Genomic DNA, 21,640 nt, shown 5'->3' on the forward strand with positions numbered 1-21,640 from the left:
TGCATCAATATTTAATGCCCTGAGTGCCGCTGCTCTCGCAGCTCCAGCTTCCCCTCTGCCCCTGCGCTCCTCACCACGTCTGTCACCCCACCAGCCGGGCAGGGCCCCCCTGTGCTTCTTCTGCCAAAACTGGGCTCCGTCTCCAGGCTGCCTGGGCAACGTGCTTCGTACCCAAAGGGACACAGCCCCAGCTGGCTGATCACAGCCAAATTCAGCCCCGTTCCCTGCTTGGCCGGACCACCTGTGCTGCAGATGTAATGCTTGAGCAACTTCAGCTGAGCTTTCTGGGCATGCCTGTGGGCTGTGGCAAGGCAAGTGGGAGCAGGGCTGGTCTCAGCTCGGTCTGGTTTGGGGTGACCGTGTTAACCCAGAGAGGTGATCACGGAAGCCAGAGTTCACCTGGCAGCAGGCTGGAGGTGAATTCTGTTCTCTTGTCTGTCCGTTCCTGTTACTCAGGCAGGAGTATTTTATCCCAGAGGGAACCACGGTGAAATAAATCCACGGTAAAATAAATCACCAGCAAGGCAGGTGGCCTGCACCTGAAAAGAGGATTACCCGAGCCCGGTCACATCCCTCCAGCCCGTGAGCGAAGGGAGGCCACGTGGAACTCGATGGTCTCTGACTAGGTGGTGGCAGGCCAGAAGAGATCTGCCCCCTCCGCACGGCTCGGAGTCACGTCAGGCAGGTAGGGGACAGGGGCTGAACCCCAGTACACAGCAGCAGCTTGCTTCTGGCTCGCTCTGCCTTCAACAGCAGTGGGAGCAAGGGCAGGCAGTGCTGGGAGACAGGGCAAGGAGGGCGAAGGCTGAACAGGGGTGGGAGGCAGCACCCGGGCAGAAAGAGCACTGCAGAGGGGGCTGCGGGTTGTACGTGGCCACAGGCACGTTCCCTCACTGCCTGCCGCCTGGGTTCCCCAGGTCTGTAAAACGGAGATAATTGAGATCTCCTGGTGATAAGCACAAAGTAAGGAGAGGCATTTTTATTTATCGGGGCAGCGGTGGGGCGGAGGAATTTGCACTGCTGGGCTGGTAACAAACGACCCCACAACTTGAATTCCTCCAGCAAGGCTGCACCTTCCACCAAGCTCTCCGTTCACTTAAAAAAAAAAAAACATTATCCAGCAACTTGCATATTGCAAAGGGGGAGTTCATTATCCACTCCAATGGCAGTGAGTGGCAGAGGCCATTAACATTACAATAAGTGGCTTTTTGGTGAGATGCTCTATAATTCACTCGGTATTTAACACTGGCCAGGGGGCCTCATCTCTTTACACAAAATACATTAAGCAAAGCACCTCTGTGAACGTCACCCCGTGCTGAAGAGCTGTTATAATGAGGGTGATTAGGAATAAACATAACAGCTGACGCTGCTGTCTCGAAATAGCTTGGGTCAGTGGCTGCACGGCAGAGGGGACAATGACGAGCACAGAGGCCTGGTGGACTTGCAGGGGAACAGCTGGCCTGCTGCAGTTTGCCCGGAGGAGCCGGGCGTTTTCCAGCACTAGAGCTTGGCAGCTGCTGGGGGAAGCCTTTATCCCCTGGGACTCCCCCAGCCCCTCCACCCTGCTACTCGTAGGGCACCTGGTTTATGATAGGCATGGTCTAACAGCAGGGCTGCGCAGAACATGTAATTCAACAGCCACATGCAAGTGCACCAGTAAATAATGGATTTTTCCACCAGTTAACTCTCCAAGAAAGGAGCTCAGAGCCAAGTCGGTGCCTTCCAACTCACAGCCTGTTAGAAAATTTAACCCAGAGCACAGCTCTTCCTCTTGGCAGCTGCCCAGTTATTAATTCTGATGTATTGGCTGCCTCTGAATGGCCTTGGGCTTCTGCCCAATATTTCTATTTATTTGTTTTCCATTCATCACTAAAATTAAAACTCAAAATCTTCTAGAGAAGATGGAAATCAAACATGCTGAAGTAGTACTGCTGCCCACATACAACCGGCAGACATCACTGTGCTTTTCTTCCTCTGCAGTTTGGTACATCTAACTCCTAAGACTCCCTGCGTCTCTCACCTAATAGATACCTTTATTAATAGCGCAGGCACTACCGCAGCCTCGTGTTCTCCTTTCTTTCTACGCAGATCGATAAGCAGCAGCCTCTGGCTGGAGGTTTTTACTGTGGACCAGGCCACAGTGACTGTGCTGGAGACCTTTCTGGATTTAACACTGTCTTCATGGTTTGAGATGAAGCTGATGGTGCGAATGGCCGTGCTGAGGCTAGGAGCCCGTGCAACTGTCTGGACTGCAACCACGTTACAACGCAGCATACTGGCTGTGGAAGTAACTGCATGTTTTTAAAGGAAAATGCTTATGATCTAAGATTTTTTTTTTTTCATCCCCTTGCTTTTTCACTTGTTCCCAAGCAAGAGGTGGAGGTTCCTCAGACAAAGCTTTGCTTGTGCTGACTGGAGTTAGCTGTTCCACCCTGCCGGAAGCACCCAGCCTGCCTAAGTGCTTGCTTGGCTTCTTACTGACGTCTTGGTTTGTTCCAAACCCATCTTTATCTTGAAGCACATCACCTGATAAAACATTTTGCTATAAAAGCCCTGGCTTTCACAATGGAGCAATTCAAATAATAAGCGGAAAGCCAAAAGTTACACACTTACTTTCAAAGCAATGTAAGTTATAAAATATCCTAATTTACAACTACAGTATCTAAATCCTCTTTGTAACAGCACAATCAATAGGATTTTATTGCAAGTTCACTGGAAAAGATTCTCAATCACGTTAGTAAAATCCACTAAAATATGGCCTTGGTCTCTTTCAGTGCTTTGTCTCCGAATTCAAGTATTTTCCTTCCTTAAAAACACATGCAAGTGAACACACAGTGCAAGGTATGCGTCTGGATGAGTAACAGATACTTCTGCCTGTAAATGGATTAGCTTCCACCAATAGCTAATAGGATTTCCTTCCACCAATAAACAGACTTCCAAGTTCTGCATTCAGGGCATCATCAGGAATGACATCATCCTCCACAAACTCATCTCCAAGCTTCTTCCACCACGGCCAGCGAGCATACTTCAGCATAGCGTTGTGGGACTGTTTGGCCTTGGTAGCTACAGGGACTGACCGACTCATAAAGACAGCAAGATCTTTTTCTGTGGTCTCTGCTAACCGTGGAGCATCTGTAGGAACAAGGAGAAAAGTTTTCTGTTTTGTTTCTTATGCTGCAGTTTTACGAGGATTTTAAACAAAAAAGAAGGATCGCTACTCCCCCACCTCCTACTGTCCTAGCCACTCCTTTCCCCTTGCTGGCATTACAACTTCATGGCTGCGTGATAAACCAAGACTGGAGAAGCAATCCAAATTAAGGCTAACTTGAAAAAATAAATGCAGAACAAGGGGAGAGAAAGTAAGGGTGGAAAGCAGGACTACTTCGTTCAGGGCAGTAGTGCTGTACACCAAGTCGACTTCTTGTGAAACTGTGACCTAGGAGAAAGCAGAGCTCCTGGCTGCTACTGCTGGATCAGCGCTCCTGGCGCAGGGTGACATCAGTGTAGCATTTCCACAGCTCTGGCGCAGCAGCAGCACTGCGTATTCCCTGCCTGGGGGCCCCGGCAAAACGTGGGAGTGTGCTGCTGATTTGCCCGTTCAGGGAGCAATGAGCTGCAGTGACACACCATGTGACAGGCTAAGTCATGGAATTCAGTAACTTGCTGAATTTTGTCCTGCTTGGGTGCTCTCTGGTGGCTGCAGTTTGCTATTCTCCCTCTTTCACTCCAAACTATTTGTCTGGAATTTAGCTAGCACCACACTGAATTCTATTTCAAATAAAGCCAGGCTAGTCAAAATAAAGACCTGACTCAAAATTCATAGCTCAAAGGATTCCCTCTTCATCTGGGGAAAACAAGAAAACAGAATAAAACAAAAATGTGGAGGAAGAAGTTGTGCAAGATCCCTTTAGAAACTGTAATGCCTTTTACAAGGCCATTGCTTTTCTCGTGAACATACCAGAAAAAAAATTCTGCACTAAAATAAGATGCTCCCTGAAAAGCAGGTATATAATACTTAACCTACAGCAGTACCTGTATGAATTTTAGCAAAGCCTGAAAAATCTCAAGATAAAGCATATGGCAAAGGAAGAAAGATATTTCAGTTTTGAAATAAGACTCTACCAGTGTTCCCTTTAATTTTCTCTTTAAATTAGTTTAATCCAAATGGTAATTAAAACTATGACCAGAGCAGTCACGTACTCATTAGCAGCTCCACATCAGTGTTGACCTGAGCCAGTAACGTCTCTCTCCGCTGCGCTGCTCTCTGATCCAATTTGCTCCTCAACATGAACTGTGCCAGCTTTTCCAGGGCCTGCATATGTAATTCTTTACTCATTTCTTCTGACATTTGGGAAGCCTGGAGGAAAATAACAGTTTGTTACCATTAAGAGCTGGTTATTTTAAATCTTCTGGGGACAGATTAGTGTCCAAAGGAATGCAAATGCTGTTAATTGTTAACTTAATCATTTTGCTTCCTCTGAAGTTCCCTCCAAAGCTATATGTGACGTATATGTGACTTTCCAGTTACAGTTTTGCTGTGACTCTTTTTATTCGATTAGCAGATAAAACCCCAATATCCTAGTACCTTGCTCTCAAACAAGCAGGGTTAATATATGCATACCTCACAAGGATTATCTTGATCAGAGTTTATGAAGTTGAATATACTTCATCCCAACAGTATTTTACGTTGCATCATTAATGGAAATTATGAAATGACTAAGAAACAGACCGGATGCAATTTGATGTAGTCATCCACCTTCTGCTGTAAAGCCAGTCTCTGCTCATCAGTCAGTCCTTTGGGATCTTTCCAAGGAGACAGAGGTCTTTTACTTCTTTGTTTTTCCAAGAATTTGCAAGCCTTTGTAAAGAACATATAAAAATACAGGAATCACAGACAATAAGTTTATCTCACTTTGTAATCAGTCAGTGGAAAAAAAAGTCTCAGCACTGTATCTGTTAAAGCGTAACTTTAGCTACAATACTGAAAAGGCAACATACAATGGTCAGCATGGATGCTAAATAATGTTAAAATGCTCATAATAAATTACTGACTTACCTGTGGTGTGGTGAAATCCCAACTCTTGGTTTCAAAGTGGCAGCTCTTGTATTTGAGTTAGAAAGTTGTAGCTTTTATCTTAGGCAGGATTCAAGCCCTCTACGCAATTTGTGGCTATAGAATCTATCATCCTCTGACTAATTTTTGAATAAATTATGGCTAAATCAACATTAAGAAAAGTAAATAAAAGGATCTTTTTGAGGCATCGCTATAAGGTGCTGTCCTACCTAACGTTAGAACAAAGTTTATATACTTACTGCTCTCTGAATGATGACAGCTGCTTTATACTCCTTAAGAGATTGTCTCTGCTGATGAAAACTTCTTCTCGCTCTATACCCTCTCCAGAATCTCTGGATAGTTAATGCTGACTTTACCTCCATTTCTTTCATGTGCTTATTTACCTGACCTACAAATGTGAGAAAAACACAGTTATAAGGTCATGGCTTGTGATCTCTCAGTAATTTACATTTTTAATCCTTAAACTTGATAATATCAAAACGCCAGCTTTTTTATCAGTTAAAAATCCCTCCTTATCAAAGGCCCAGTAGCTGTAGACTACTCAAAGAAGACTTGTAGCTGCAATGGAGCTTTTTATATATAGGGTCTCCTTTTCTGCTGTAACATTTTGAAGGTAGCAGATGTCAATCAGTAGCTACTGAGCCCTTGAAGAATTAACACCTTCTCTGTCAGATAATCAGGTCAGGAGAAGAGATGGTAAATCTACACTGCAAACAGACATGCAAGATTAGGAAATACATTTGGGGAAAATGTTCTTAAGGAGACCCAGACAGTTTAATCTTTTGATATACTTTAATAGACATCATACTTGCATGGATTATTTCCAGTAAGGCCAGCTGTCTTTCATGGAAGAGTCTCATGGCCCTCTGTCTCTGAAGTTGCATTTGCAGCTTTAGGGCCTCATCTTCCTTCTGTTTTTCTAAATGCTGCCGCTCCTGTTCTCGTTTAGCTCTGCAATACACAAAAATATTGACAATTACCTTAAGTTGTACATTTCTTAAAAATCCCTCTTTATGTTGAATGGTCCAGCAGCTGCCATGCCAGCTGCTGGCTGCAGGACCAACCCAAGCAACGAGATGTTACCTTACCTGCAAGCTAAAAAATTATCACGCTATCTATAAGCAGGAAAATTCTGAGCCAGACACCCAATTTTTTGTCAAATCAAAAGATGTATTTTTACTTAGGGTACAGCTCTAAGGACGCTGAAAGAGCAATGCTTCAGGTGGGACATCCACAGCTAACATGAACTAGAACAACTGCTTTGTTTCCATCACATGGGGAAGAAGTAAAGCAACATTAAGCATCTGCTCCAGCATGCATCTTTTCCAGTGCACCCATCAGCATGCATGGCACCTGCTTTCTGTAATACGTATTACTGTTTTTGTACAGGCTGCTAAAGTAGATCAGAATGTTGGTTGTTGAGTTTCACTTTTTTAATTATTACTTTCTTCTCTTTTTTTCCTCCAGGAAATACACATTGACACATTTTCTCCATCAACTTTATTAACAGAACTCTTAAGAAAGAATTTTCTTGCAAATTCTTCTTGGTCTGTACCAGTTGTTGTAATCTGATGTTAGGATGTTGCCCTACTGTGCTTGGCATTGGAAAAGCCCGAGCAACTGTTTCCCAGATGAGACAACTGAAAAGTCTGTAACTGGCGCTTAAGCGTTCAAGCCAGTAACAGGTATACTAACATTAGTACACAGACTAATATATTAACGCTAAATATGCTCATGTGTCTATACTAATAATCACTGAGACCACGTGGACATGGTCTCAGTGAAGCTGGAGGCGCTGTAAGCTAGGGCTCTTCCTTCTTCACGACCCTTTGTTGTCCCAGTGGACCTGACCTCGTCAGCAGCATAACGCTCGAGACTTTACAAGTTCACCCCATGATGAGGTAATGACGCGACTCCTCTTCTGTCGCAGCAACATCAGTTGCCTGATCAGGACCCCGGCACCCCCACTGGGCCAACAGCTGAGAGTTCTGCTCATCTCTAGTACTTTTGTGGGTACAATGAAAGAGGTCTTAAGCACTAGGAACAGGGAATATGTAGAGCACAGGCATAAGGAGGGACAGGAAGGGTTAAAAAAGGCAGTAACCACCATTAGTGCCCAGTAATTCTGGTACGGCTGCATGTCACGTACCTTTAGACTCACAGTACTTACTATTCAGGTGTCTGCGCGCTTCCCAGCACTAATATAAATTTATTGGTAATTTTTCCGCCAACTACAGTTTCTCCCTAGTCTCTGTAACTAGGTGGTGGAAAACAGGATGGAAGCTGTTTTGTAAAAGAAATGCTCTGGATCTAAAGATCTGGCCCAAACTGATAAACAGCCTCTACCACGATCTAAAAGACCATAATCCTTTTATGACAGTAATGCAGACTTGAAGTGTGCCCACACATCTACCTACAGAGACAGATCGCGATGCGTGTGACTACATCAGAATGGTCTCAAGGTTTTCAGCCCACGTATTTCTGTAAACTAGAATTGTAAACCTTTGCATTTTTAATCCTAGAAGGCAATACTATGCTTCTAAGCTGAACGATGCCACAGGATCAAACAGGCCTTTTGATGCCATTTTCTTGATAAAACTATTAATAATTTTCCTCAGAAACTTCTCAGCTCCCCTAGGCAGGAAACAACAAGCATGTTTTATGAACTTCTCAGATGTGCACCTGTGAAACTACGAACAATGTTTGTCAGGTATTTAAATTTCCCATGTAGTCTGTAAAATACACGTTCTTCATTCTCTGCTTCTCCCAATAATAAATAAATAAAAATAATAAATAATTTGTTTCCACAAGATCACATTGACAGGGAAATGCCTCTGAACAGAAGTAAACAGAGACTAAGACCCAAGCTTCCTTCAGCAGTTCATAGCACAAATTAGCCTCCCTCTGATCATCTATGTGTATATATGCATATATATATAAATATATATACACATACATGCAATTGTTTGATTTATGAGGCATGATTAATAACAATTATTGCCATTTTAACAGTTCTACAATTAGTTACATAAAAGGGAACTAACTTCAAGGAGAGAATGCAAGCTTTAATAGTCACTGAGGAGACATTTCTGAAACCACAGCATTTCAGAGGTATGTAACTTGTAGAGTTTAAGATCTTCTACTGCAGCTGCAGGTAAGCCAAGTCTGGAGCTTCAGCAGTATTTAAATGTACTTATCCTAAAACAAATCCATGTATACAACCAAACACTGACTGTTAAAAATTCCAAAGGCCCCTTGAAAGGTTTTCTAAAGTCATGCTCACAGCACTCCAAACACCATTTTTATTTTTCATCATAATGCTACCTGCAGCTTTGGCCTAGAAAGAAAAAAAACCACTGGAGCTGTACAGTTACTACATTGTACTCAGTACAATGGGACTGACTGGGCCACGAACACACAACTGTAAAAATATTAATACATTTCCATTCTTTTCAATGTTAAACAAACACATTCAAGAGCGCATTTAAATGATTCAAGATCTACTTATTTAAGAGGCACGCACTAATGCTTGCAATAGTGAGAACATGACACAAGAATGTTAAGCAGCTAGTTGGCTGCTGGTAGCCTCACCACCCTCTCCCTTCTGCGTTAGCATGTCACGCCTTATCCCGTCACGCAATTTTTCTGGGCTGCAAATTTTGGCTTGCAGGCTTGCAAGGTGCCTGATGGAGGCAGAAATACTGGCTCAAAGTGTGTGTATGGTGCAGTAGAAAGCAGTCACAAGGATGGCATTCTTAGTACACAGCACAGAAGCTGAAGTGGTTAGTGGTCCTCAGTGGATAACTTGCATCCCCCTGCAAATCTTCCTGAACTTGAAGATTACACCCCAGAGAGCCCAGTATCTTCTTAATGCCAGTCTAGACAAACCACAGCTGTCTGCTTTCTAACACCTTGGTGATAATACAAAGTGATTTGACTATCTGATTTGTAAGATCTAGTCTTGACAAGGTAGTGCTTACCATGTACAATAAAAAAGATTGAATTAAACCTGCTGTGGAGTCTGTCTTGATTTAGATCCCTTAACCTATGTTAAAATTCACACTAGACTTCTGAAAAGAGTTTGCCTAACATGTGCTGAAGTTACTGAAATCATACTTCAAGTAACATACGCATTTTTTATGTAGCTTCATTCTTCTGTGCTACTCCAAAGTCAGAAGATGCTATTTCTAGGTCACTGAATTGACCCCACTTCTGAGAGTCAAAGATTTCAAATATTAATTGAGAAGAAGGCCTTACAAGTGGCATACGGAGCAAGCACTTTAGTCCATGGTTTCTGCAGCACTCTGGCATGACATTAAACTCCAGGACAGCTCCACATTTAATTTATGATGGAATTTTGTAAGTTAGCTGCAAACCAGTTAATTGTTCTGCCAACAGTACATCATCTACTAGGGCTATTTACTGCAATCCAGTGCTGCACTGTCCCACACTTGCAGTTTTCCACATGCCATATATTTTTACACAGAAAACATACAAAAACATCACAGAAGTATGAGTTTTTCTCATGGAGAAAAAGGTTGGCAGCTGGGAAAGGGACAGTTGGAGCTTTTGGCACCAGAAGTGGCAGCTTGGTACTGCTGGAAAAGCACATTGTTTGGATGTTTTTGCTAAAAGAATCTGCAGTGAAATAGTTCATATTGGCATTACATTACTTTGATGTTTCAGAAAATACAGCTGACTGGAAAAAGGCATCTTCAAGATGGAGGACTTCTTGGCCAACCCAAACATTCTCTGGGATACAGGAACAAATCCGCAGGGAAGCTCTTCCCAGGCACAAGAAGGACAGGAAGCAAACAGGAACAGCCAGCACAGATTTATCACAGGCAAATCACGTTTGACCAACCTGATGGCCTCCTGTGATGAGCTGAGTGGCTCTGTGGATGAGGGGAGAGCACTGGGTGTCATTTACCTTGACTTTAGCAAGGCTGTCATCAGTCTTCCATACGCTGCAGGGCAGGGCTGACGCTCAAAGGAAACTCCACGGATATAGAAAATGGGTCAACAGAAACCACATGAAGTTCAAGTGGAAAGTCCTACACTTGGGACAAAATAGCCTCATGAATCACGCAGGTTGGGCACTGACTACCTGGGCAGCAGCTCCCATGAAAAGAACCTGGGGTCCTGGTAGATGGCAAGTTGAAGACGAGCCAGTAGCGTGCCCTTGCAGTAACAAAAGCTAGCTGCATTGTGGGATGCACTAGCAAAAGCAGAGGCAGCAGGTCAAAAGAAAATTATTTCACTTTGCTCAACACTCTGGAGGGCACACCTGGAATGCTGCCCATACTTTACTGGGCCACCCAGTAGAAGACAGATATATTGACAAACTGGAGGGACAGGGACTGTCCAGATGGAGACAGGGATACGAAGCGTTCAGTATACAAGGCCAGGTGGAGAGATGCTTCTTTTTTTAGCACAAAGGAAGGGAAATCCATTTTTTGTCTTTCACTAACTATGGGAAGGGTTACAAAGAAGGTAGAGCCAGATTCTTAGAGGCAAACATAAAAAGGACAAGAGGCAGTGGTCAAGAGCCGTAACAAGGAATATTCCCACGAGCTCTAATGGAAGAATTCTGACCTGAGAAAAACCAAACCGAGCCTTATTAGTCTATTCTCTTGAGTGCTTTTTATAAAGCTATGCTGTTTACCTGAAGCTCCTCTGTAAAATGGTCACTGCTTGGGGTAGTTTCTTCAGCCTTTTTCTTGTCTGAAATCCCCTCCACGCAGCCTGGATTATACAAGCTGCTTGATGCTCTCTCTGAAATTTATAAAAACAGTTAGTACAATATTTTCTTTGCATATAAAAACACACTACTACTGCTTGCCTATTTGGATCAACCTCAATGTTTGGCCAAAAAACAGTTTTCCAATACACTGAAATGCACAATATTTGTAATGGTGCAGGGCAGTTAAGGTCCTAAAGACAATTATAATCGCAAATCCTGTATGAGCTCCAAAGGCAGCTAATCTGATCATCTGGATCAATGCTCTCTTTGATAAACAAATGCATTCACAGCACAAATATATATTATCTACATTACTTAATGTTAGAAATTTGAATTTAAAGTGTCTGAAGCACTTGATATTTCAAGTGCTGATTCGATCAAAATACCTACACTAGACAGGATAGAAGGACAAGTTTTGAGAACTAATAGCAGGAAAATTTTTACTTTTGCAATATGATCATCAGTCACAACAAACACGAAAAGAAATTATATTCTTAAATGCTATTTTTTCAGGGGAAAACAAAGCAACACACAAAACAAACACCCTGCTGTGTTTAAGGTGAAAGCAGGTCTCTACAAACATAACTCTGATTTCCTTTGAAGTACTGTCTCTGAAAAACCTGCATGTAAATTTTTGGTAAGTTCCTAAAACATACATCCACTCTTTTATTGGGAACACAGCACAGAAGGTGTTTTTACCGAACGTTTTCACTACATGACTTTCAATTCTATCTGAATGCTCCCAAGACTTCAGAAACCTAAATTTGTAACACTGATGTGAGATGAGCAGACACAACTGTTTTTAGTTTATAGTTAACAAAACTAAATCACCTATAAGAAATCATACTACTTTGTGAATCTGGAAAAAAAAAAGCCAAACTCTCAAGTCACAGTCCCAACAATCCCATACCTTAATAACTGGACAATTTCTTGAGGTCTTAAAAAATGAAAGACAAACGAAAGAATATATAGGAAATTTTAAAAATCCACTGATACAATGAAAAAAATAGCACATTTTGAAAAGCTTAGACAAAGCAATATAGTAAATGCTTTCTAGACATATATAAATTACACATAACTAGGATTTCACATAGGAAAGTCTCATTAAAATTCAGCACCTGCATTTCCCTTTTTCCACTGGATTGTTCCAAGTATAGCAAGTCCAAAAGTTGACTGAGATCCCTGTCAAATCCTTTGCCAGTCCACTGTTTACTTAAAAGCACTTTCAATCCTAAGAGAGAAGAAGCATGCAATACTGCTAAGGCAAATTTTTCTTTTGAGGCTTTCAAACTAACAATTTTCAAATTAAAAAATTAAATCTGATTCTATGTGTAAAGGAAGACTAGGTTGAAGATGAACACAATCTCTCATTTTTGAGTTTACACATTATCAGTGAAGAACTGATGCTCCAATCATCACAGAAAAGTATTCTACAGTGACTGTAGCTTTGTATCTCCAAGTCACTACCTATTGTGTCTACATAACTGCAGTTAAATTATCCATGTACCTTCAGTGTCTTATCCGTAAGTCACTGTGAGGTCCTGAAAGGATGGTAAGCATTACACAAGTGCCAGGTTTTACGAGCACTGCTTTCATATTTTTCATAATAAAATCTATTCACTTATGACCGGAATTCTTTGATGTCTTATTTGTACAGCATAATCTCACTGTGGGTACATGAGTTTCCAATCCCTGGCACAAAATGGCTTTTTCGGTGCACAATAGCTACAAAGCATACTTGTGCTCTCCTCACAACACACACGCTCCCTGTGCTGTGCACAGGACACAGAACAGACAGTAACACTTGGTTTTTTAGATCTCTATCAGACAAATGCCAGAGCTTGAGAGTTCTGCAGAGTTGGAGGGGACAGGAAGGAAGACGGGAAGTAGTCACTTATTTGGAAAGGCTCCTGAAGAACTGCAGATTCAAACAAGTTCTATCTTCAAATCACTGTCTATAAGCATATTCACATACTGGGCAACTCCAAGAAATAATCCATCGTGTGCACTTACAGGATCACATATGGACCATGAAGTCCTTCATACCAACAGAAGTCGCACCTCTGTTCTAGCAGGCATGCACCATTTTGGAACAACGATGATGGGTTAAACATGTGAGGAGAGACATGGTTGGAACTACAAATGGAGTCAGTCACTGCCTTAAACCTGCCTGAACCCTGAAAAACCACATAACTACACAAAGCAGTTCCCTCACAGAAGTCCCGTAGGTCTGACACGACCCATTTGCCAGTTTCTGCACGGGCTACATAGCCATGTGTCCCTTCCAGCCACTGACAAGCATGCCTCTAAGATGTGTCCTCCCATGCAGATAAGAAGACCAGGCCCTCCTGCAATCCTGATGTAAAGACCGTGCTGGGCTTGGAGTTGGGAGATTTAGGGTATTTCCTCATTCTAGCACTTTGCCATTACTGACAGAAAGCTTACACTGAAGCACCTCATACCAGCAACAGCTCTGAACCACTGTGAAGCCAAGCTATTTCAACGAGATGGCTGGGTGGTGGAAATGCTGGAATGCTTTCTTTGTAGCTGCTGTTCTTCAAACCATCTACAAGATTTCAAAGCCTCAGAGAAAGCTAACATAAGGACTCTAACAAAAAGAAAAAAAAAGAGGGCTTTTTTTTTTCCTTAGCGGAAACAGGAAATATATACAGAAGATCAAGAGCCTCTAAATGAATGGGGCACTTTGTCGATTCCAAGCAAAATAAAGTAGCCTAACCCCTAAACCGTAGTTCTTTGATGGAGACCTGCACCTCTTTAGACAAACCAGTGTTCTACAACTGGGATGGTCAGATCATCGCAGCAGCTTCACAAGAATCCACAACACGCTGCCAGCCTTAGGCACGTCATACTTCGTTTCACGCCGCAAGGAAGCCCTGTCTCAATTCTGTAGGCAATGAAGTGCCAAAGCTACCCATCTGATCCAGGAATTGATCTAGCTGGTGCTGCCTAACAAGTAGTTGGCACAACTGTGAAAAGGAGAATTGCGCCTTTTTGTCTCGCATAACCACCTCTTATTACCCTTTTCTCAAAAGAACAGAGGCTGCACAAAAGTAGTTTTGACCATCAGTAATAACCAGGATATAAAAGACTTGGCAAACATCAAATCCTTTTCCCTAGTCTCCATGGACACAACAGCAGAAGATAAACGTGCTTCCTGGAGCTCTCTGCTAGGCTAGAGACAGAAACATTAAATGGGATACTATATTACATAATGAAGAACATAGAGTAAGTTAAATTACATGCACACTCAGTCTCCTCATCTAGAAGCATCAATACAAAACAATAAACTCATTTCATGAATTCCTGGAAAAAGTTCATTCCACTTGGATGTCAAAAGACAGTCTCAGCTCCTTAGTGACAGAACCGCACCTATCAGATAAGCAGACCCGTAACAGCCAGGATCAGAAGTTGGCAGAAGTAAAAATTCCATGCTTCTGGACTAGTGAGGCTTGGCACACCAGCAGACGTTTGACAAACGGCTCTTACCAAGGCAGTACAGACACCCTGCTATGAGGGTCTCTTGATATCCAGCCTTTGCAGAAAAAAAAGACACAGAACATCGTGTAGAAAGTAGTAAAACCCATCAGGCTGAAGGTGCCAAACTATCGCTAGAATAGACAAGTTTCCACATGCACAGTCCTCAATACATAGAAGAAAATAAATCTAGGGAACAGAAAGAGGAGCAGCACCTTAAATTACAACAAAAACAAACAGAGAAGGAAAATAAAACAGCACTGCAGTTTTCCTTGTATTAGATGGCTAATGAACAAGGAGAGCACTGGGTAACCGCCACCTTTGTATTTTTAAGGTGAATGCAAGGCCGAGTGTTTGGTTCCACGCATGTTTACAAACCTTTATAGCGAGTTGTGAGTAACTTCAGGAGCTGCTTGCAAAATTTCGCTATCAACAACAGCAGTTTTGTAGCAGCATTCCCTATGACAGGATTGGTGGTAGATGAAAGCTTATAAACGAGCTCATCCAAAACAGAGTGAAGGGTCTCTTCATCAACCTGAAGCAAGACAGAACTGGAGAGAAAGGGGAGGATAGAATTGAAATATTAGTTATAAACTGAGCTTTTTAACAGTGACTTCCTATTACAGATGTCAGGTCAAGATTCAGCAAGTCAACATAGCCAGCTAGCCGGACCAGCAATCTGAGCCACGGTGGAAGGAAAAGGAATTGAACAGTTATGTTTGTTTTATGCTGCTTTTTTTCCTGCAATGAATTGGTATTTCCACATTTATTCCAGTTAAAATGAAAAAACAAGTATTACTGACTCAGTGGCAGAGGCATTCCTACTGTTTCAACTGATTCCCATTCCCTCAGCTTAACAACAGGATAAAGAAAATAGCCAATTTTTCCACTTCTACAGCAAAGACTAGAAAAAAACGCCACACTTCTTGTATATGAAATGTTCTATTTTACAAAGCAATAACGAACTGAGTTTTATATTTAAACTTCAGAAAATCAGTAATAATAAAATCAACTAACCTATTGACCCCCAAAATACTGTGTAAAACAGACATCATTATAACTGCTGTTTCAACATTGTCTGTTACTAGCAACTGCAGGAAGTGATCGTTTTGCAGTACTGCAAAAAAACAAAAACAAACAAGAAGTCACGCAATCAGAACCACAGACTTAAAAATACCATTAAACAAATAAACTTTATTATGAAACATAAGCCATAGCAAGTAAAACTAAATACTATTTTCTGTAACAAACGCCATCTTTTATAATTTTTACACCGAAGCTTACTGGAACAAGTAAACTACTTTAACATCCAAAAAACACGTTGCGTCCTGTTTTTCTGCCTTTGGATATCCCTTAGGCACTGGCGTTGCAATGTAATAAAAACTTTAAAACCTTCTCTGTTATACCAGCACCAGTTTCTTATTACAGCAGCAGAATTATCACTGGGGCAACAACATCGAGAAAAGATAAGCACTTCAACCTTGACAGTTGGTTAAACCAGTTTCATTTAATGCAAGTCCACTGATGTCATTTAAGCACCAATTTTTTTATTCCAGAATATCAGTGACTACATACTTAGTAATTTTTCTAGCCATTTGTGTGTTAGCTACGTATCTTATGATCCTTAAGTTGCGGTTCTCTGTTAAAAACAAATTCTGTTTTTCATTATGAACTAAAAGTCAATGTGCCAATGCTAAGCTGGTTTAAATGAAAGCTTATTTTGGTCAAAAGCGCTAGAGAAATTTGTCAGATACTTGTAGAAATTTCTGGCATGACAACGGATTGAGAAATCCATTTTCAGTTCTACCCATCAGGGCTTGCAATGTACGTTGGTCAAATTTCTGCATATATTAACCACTGACAGGTAGGAAGAGCAACAGTATTTTATCAGAAAAAAAATCTGTTTTTTAAAGGTACATAATTATAAATGGAAATTACAGAAGACTTTTAATGTTTGTCTCCAAAAGACTAGAAAAGGAACTCTTTAATATTCCCCTTTACTGGATCTTTTCCAATTTAAATATTGCTGTTTCTGCTGAATGGAATATTTTAAGAGATTGTTTTAACACCTACTCCAAATTGGATAACTCGATGCAGACTGGCTTGTGACTGATTCTTGATACCCGTAGTTGCTCTAGACAAATACTCAGGTGTTTTATGAGTTTACTTTTCCCTTACCATGCTTTGTTAGTTGAATATGCCCACCAAACAGCCAGCAGATGGCATCGGTTACTGTTTGGAAACAGCGTAAAAAATCTTGTTTTTCTTCATCCTAAACAAAACAAAAGAGAAGCAGGTAAAAGCACATGTATGCGTCTTCACTGAGGGCTTCAGCTTGATGCAGCGGGCGGTTTGTATACTTCAGCTATTTGGAGGCCAGCTCCATCAACTTCCCAAATGAGGTTGGTCAAACCATAGGAACCGGTCAAAAAAACAACCTGCGTGTCCTTCAAGGCCAGAGATCTGTCAACAAAGTCTAAACTTACTAGATAACAAGCCTTACTAGAAAAGGCTTGTTTGGTCCTTAAAAATACTTGATAACATAGTAGGGCTAAGACAACAAGTGACAGGTTAGTACAAACGCATCACAGATTTAAATCACAAAATGGGAAATACGGTATTTAAGACTAAAACACAGAAACCACAGGTACAAAGTGGACAAAAATATTGTTAAAATGGAAAAGGTTCTTGTGAACGAGCATGGAGAGGTTTCAGAAGCACCCCCCAGGTGGAGAAACAGCAGCAAACACCAAACTGAATGTATTTGTGCTTGCTGTGCTAACACCGCACTGGACACAATGACCAGGAGAAATCCAGGTTTCAGTATGTGAATACACACACACAGAGTCTGGAGCCTGTATTCCAGGTAAGATCCACAGCCCACTGGAAATCTAAAATCTTGGTGTGTGGACAGCAAAGCATCTTTTGACAGTACTACACTGCTGATAAATGTTATTATAAAGCACTTGGGTGTGGTAACTCCCATGTTGTGGAGCCTCCACCAGGGAAACTCTGGAAAGTCTATTCCTAGACCTACGCTGTAAGTCCCAGCCATCAGTCATGGTTTAGCTCTGTATTTGGTACTTACTGACAACGAGAGATACGAAATAACAGTAATAAGTTAAGGCATAATATTATCTGTTGTGTGTTTTGGCAGCGCATCAGTTTCTGAAAGCTATTTAAGTACTTCCCTTGACTTCAAAGACTTGTACAGAAAGCAAGCGAGGGCAGAATAAACTGCAAATCTCCACTGGCAGAGTGGGGTTTCCCAAGTTCCAGTGAGCAAGCATCAAGTCTGGCTGCCCAGTCACCTTTGAGACCACAAGTTTTAAAAGCCAAAATACTAGCTATAATATGGACTGCATTTGCATTCAAAAGTAATCTTTGCCCACAAGCATGACTCAAGTAGCATGTAGGCTGAGACATAATAAGAAAGTGTGGGGGAAATTACATGTTGCAGATAAGACTCGAGTCTCCTGGGATGTCATTCAGGAAGCTTGCTTCTTAAGCACTAAATGCACTTACAAAGTATTGAACAAACAGAAAATACGTCACTCTGCTGATACTTTCTGAGAAGTGATTGTATATGTGGTGTCCTGAACAAGACTCTGCAGGAAAACTATGAACAAGTCCAAGAAGTCAGTGAGACGGGAAATGAGATACGAAGGGAAACAGGCATAATAAAATAAACTATCAGAATCCATGAAATTGGGTATTCATTTTTTCATTTTGGGGGGCTTGTTCTGGAACTCAGAATGTTTCAAAAACACGAGGGAAAATAGCAAGGCAAAATCCTTCTTCTCTGCAAAGATGGAGAGTAATGTGAGAAAGTGTTCACATCCACTAAATCACAAAGCCTGCCTTTAGGGATCCCGACATGCTGGTTCAGAAGCAGTAGGCATTTTTGGAATTTTTTGCCAATTCCACTGAAGAGGTTCTATTGCAAAACAAACTTCGACATATCCGACTTAAAGTCTTAAGCCTTCCTAAACCATACTTTCTTTTTCTGTAAAGCTGAGTAAAGCAGTGAGAACAAAGCGGTTACAAAGACTGAACTAATTATATGCAAAGTTAAGAAGACACCACCATGACTGAGATGCTGCCTTTTGTAAGAAAAAACATCTGGGATTTTATTCTCTACCTGGCTGTCCTATTTCTTCTGTCCTACACATAATTGCAATGCCCCTACCCCTTTAAAAATTCTGACACGTAGTAACAAAACTCTCTAAAAAAAACCTTATGGTAACAAACTAGTTTTGGCACATGTAACGGACTGAACGCTCCACAATGACAAATTTCAGTTTCAAAGCTCCAAGGCACAAAGAAAAAGTAATTTCTGCAAAATAAATTTTCATAATACAGCATCCCTAGAATAATATCCTGCTTATACAACACTTGAGCTTGGAAAGCTTACAGAGATTCTCTGCTCTCTTAACTATGAAATTTAAATACCTTGACTGCCCGGATAAATCGTGCTTGCAGGCGTCTTCCCAAAAACAGCAGGTTGTCTATAGCTGAAGGAAGAAATTTTGTGTAAAATTCCTCGGGATCTTCTTTCACCTCTAGTCCTACACAACAATGACTGAAATAGAAAAAAAAAAAAAAAACACAACTGAATAGTCAAGGGCCTGTTTGAACAGTTTTGAATGAACGTCATGTCATCAGAGAAGGAATGCTTCACTGGAATGGGACAATTCAGCACTGAACAACAGTTAACTGCTGTGACTAGCTCCGAGGTAGCTGCCTCCGAAGGAAGAGTTATCACCGGCAGGCTGGAGACAGCAAGTATAATACTGCTTATTAGAGCACGGCTCAGTTTAAAACATATCCAAGGCACTTTTGCCTTTAGCTTCATAGGATCTGTTCAGGCTTGTTCCACACGTTAGGGAAGGGCTCCGATGGTCATAAGGTAAAAAAGCAAAGGCAAACAGAAACGTGATAAGGGAAACCTGATGAAGGCAGTCCAGATCAGGCAACAAAAGTACATATAAAAATATCACTCACTACAAAAAACTGAGTGAGTCTGTCTACAACTTCCCTCTAACTGGGGAATACATGTGGGCTAGAAATCAGTTTTTCAGATCTCAGTTTTCTTATTTTACTCACCACAGACACGTTGGTCATTTCTGGAAGGCTGTTTACAAGAAACTGCAAGTTTTACAACTGGAAAGATTTTCAGTTCTGTACTCCACGCTGAGACAAGTGCAACAGAAGTATTTTCCTAGCTTCTTATGAATTTTGCTTTCTGACATCTTATCTAATCTTTGTTAGCTTTTTGTGAATGCGTACACATAAAGCCCTGCTTACCTAAGCCCTGCGACAGCACATTCTAAGCACAAAGTTGAGATTAAACTAGTTGCAAAAGGACATTTTTACAGCTAAATAAATTTCAGGGTTTTTTTTCTGCAAACTGAAGTAGCTTATAAGAGATTATTTAAGTCTCATGCAACTCTTGTGATAAATCTTGCATCTCTTGGTGAAATTCCTCACATTAAAAATTCACATTGCAGATATGGCATAAATAAAAGATGGTTGCCTAATTGCTTCACGCCTTAGAATTTTGCTTCCTAGTTAAGCCAAAATCAAGTACAACTTGGAGAAAATTTAAAACTTACTATTTTTCCTGACATTGAAAATTGAGTTTGGATCATTGGGGATTGGAGTTTAAAGTTGTCTTACTAGCTATGAATTAAACTTCATCACGCCATTCTCACAATATCACCACATCAAGCTCTCTAGTCTGTATGAATTGTGCCCTCTATTATGTTTAAAATGTAAATAGATATTTAAAAATAGATATTTAAATGGAGTCAAGCCAAGCTGTGAGTTAATCACATTTTTGCAGGATGAAATAAATCTAAATAGATTTTTTTAAAGTAACTGCAATTCAAAATTAGCAATTGCTTGGCAAAAACTGAGACCTATGTGAGTACTGACCACAGAAAAGGTAAACCCAACAGAAAAACTGTTCCCACCAAACAGTTTACCCAGCTCAATGAAACACAATGAGAATGAATTAAACAGTTCCAATTAGGCTATGCCTGACCCCTCTGCTCTTGACTGCTCCCTGCACTTTAACCCTGGCCTTTCCTGAACAACAAGCCTTGTTCTGGATGGAAGCCAACGCATTACAGCTTCAAAAGAAAAAGAGCAAGATAAAAGGCCAGAAAGAAAACAAGAAGAAAACTTATTGGCAAGTTTTTTTACCTCAGTATCTCTGCTAGCTGGGCAGCAGTAGCCCAGCCTCCACGCACCCGAGAGTAGTCTTGTCTAAGGACCAGCACGCAGTAGCGAGTCAGATCATAATAGTGTATGTCTTGCTTAACTTTTTCAGATTCCTTACGTCCCAAAGAAGGACTATTTAAAATTTCTGTGGGAAGAAAGCACGAGAGTGGCAAAGGGAAGCATTAGAGTGCGATGTGCAATTTGGGTATTTTTTCCTTTTCAAAATATGAGGTAATTTTAAAAGTGCCAACGGCATAAAATATTTCAGTGTTTTTCAATCCTACAGCTACAATCTGTTTGTTAGATCCCGTGACAACTGGGAAGGGTAGTTGTATTTGGCTTTCCATCGTCTCGTTACACATCCAGCAGTGAGACACGCATTATCTGGGACACAGCCCATCTGTATGAATTTCCTAGGCCGGAGAAAACCACAACCGCTGCGAAACGTACGGCTCCCTTATAATTACGTCCCGATTTAGCACAGGCCCTGACTTGTCCCTGCCACTTCTGCGAGCAGCGGCTGGGTGGCGAAGGGGAGGAAGGACGGGGGGAGCCGCACGGCAGCTGGGCATCGCGCTGCTGCCTTCAGGCCCGGCCACGCAGGCTGCCCCCGGCAGCAGTGAGGTCTGCCCGAGGCCCTGGCCCCACCAGCACGGGCCTCACAAGCCCGGTGAGGCGGCGGGGGCCTGCCCCGCTGCCACCCCTCAGCGGCGGCGCCGTTACCCTTCAACGCCAGCAGCAGCGCCGGGACGTCCCGCTCCCTGCTCTCAGCGACCCGGGCGGCTACGGCCAGCACCCGGGGGTCCGCCGCGGCCATGGGCAGCGGGGGGCGGCCCGCGGCCCGGAGCCTGGGGGCTGCTGAGCGGAGCCGCGGGGTCCCCGAGGGGAGCCCCCAACATGGCGGCGGCGCTCTGAGGGGAGCCCCGTTCCCGCCCAACGCGCCGCGCGGGGTCGCCCCACCTGCGGCGGTGGGGGGGGGGGGATGAGGGGGGCGGGAGCGCGGCCCCGCCCGCTGTGACCCCGCGGCACCCCCCACACCTCCCCCCGCCTCCCCGCCGCGTGGTCGCGGCCGCCCCGCGCCAATCAGAGCGCCGCGCCGAAGG

The 21,640-nt window shown here is 42.4% G+C and overlaps 2 protein-coding genes and 1 long non-coding RNA gene across 3 annotated transcripts in view; 1 reads left to right on the top strand and 2 right to left on the bottom strand.

Moving 5' to 3' along the window:
* Nucleotides 1-595, bottom strand: part of LOC310901637 (uncharacterized protein) — a 51,704-nt gene extending 51,109 nt beyond the window's left edge. Inside the window, exon 1 of the mRNA XM_083841601.1 lies at nt 75-595. The gene's annotated coding sequence lies outside the window, so the exon portion shown is untranslated. The remainder of the gene's footprint in view (nt 1-74) is intronic.
* LOC310901643 lies at nt 546-2,811 on the top strand. Its single transcript, XR_014585969.1, has 2 exons — nt 546-685; nt 2,089-2,811. It is a non-coding gene; the product is annotated as an uncharacterized lncRNA (long non-coding RNA).
* IQCB1 (IQ motif containing B1) lies at nt 2,673-21,587 on the bottom strand. The gene is made up of 13 exons (XM_083841605.1): nt 21,261-21,587; nt 20,520-20,682; nt 18,765-18,894; nt 16,491-16,584; nt 15,330-15,429; nt 14,691-14,863; nt 11,936-12,048; nt 10,740-10,849; nt 5,883-6,025; nt 5,314-5,462; nt 4,730-4,858; nt 4,201-4,357; nt 2,673-3,132 (listed from the first exon to the last, which is right to left on the bottom strand). Exons 1-13 carry the CDS (start codon nt 21,352-21,354, stop codon nt 2,903-2,905), a joined length of 1,785 nt encoding a protein of 594 aa, XP_083697731.1. The 5' UTR covers nt 21,355-21,587; the 3' UTR covers nt 2,673-2,902.
* Nucleotides 21,588-21,640: the final 53 nt, after the last annotated feature.

Source organism: Anser anser (genome assembly GCF_964211835.1).
Source record: "Anser anser genome assembly, chromosome: 6".
NCBI classification, from domain to species: domain Eukaryota; kingdom Metazoa; phylum Chordata; class Aves; order Anseriformes; family Anatidae; genus Anser; species Anser anser.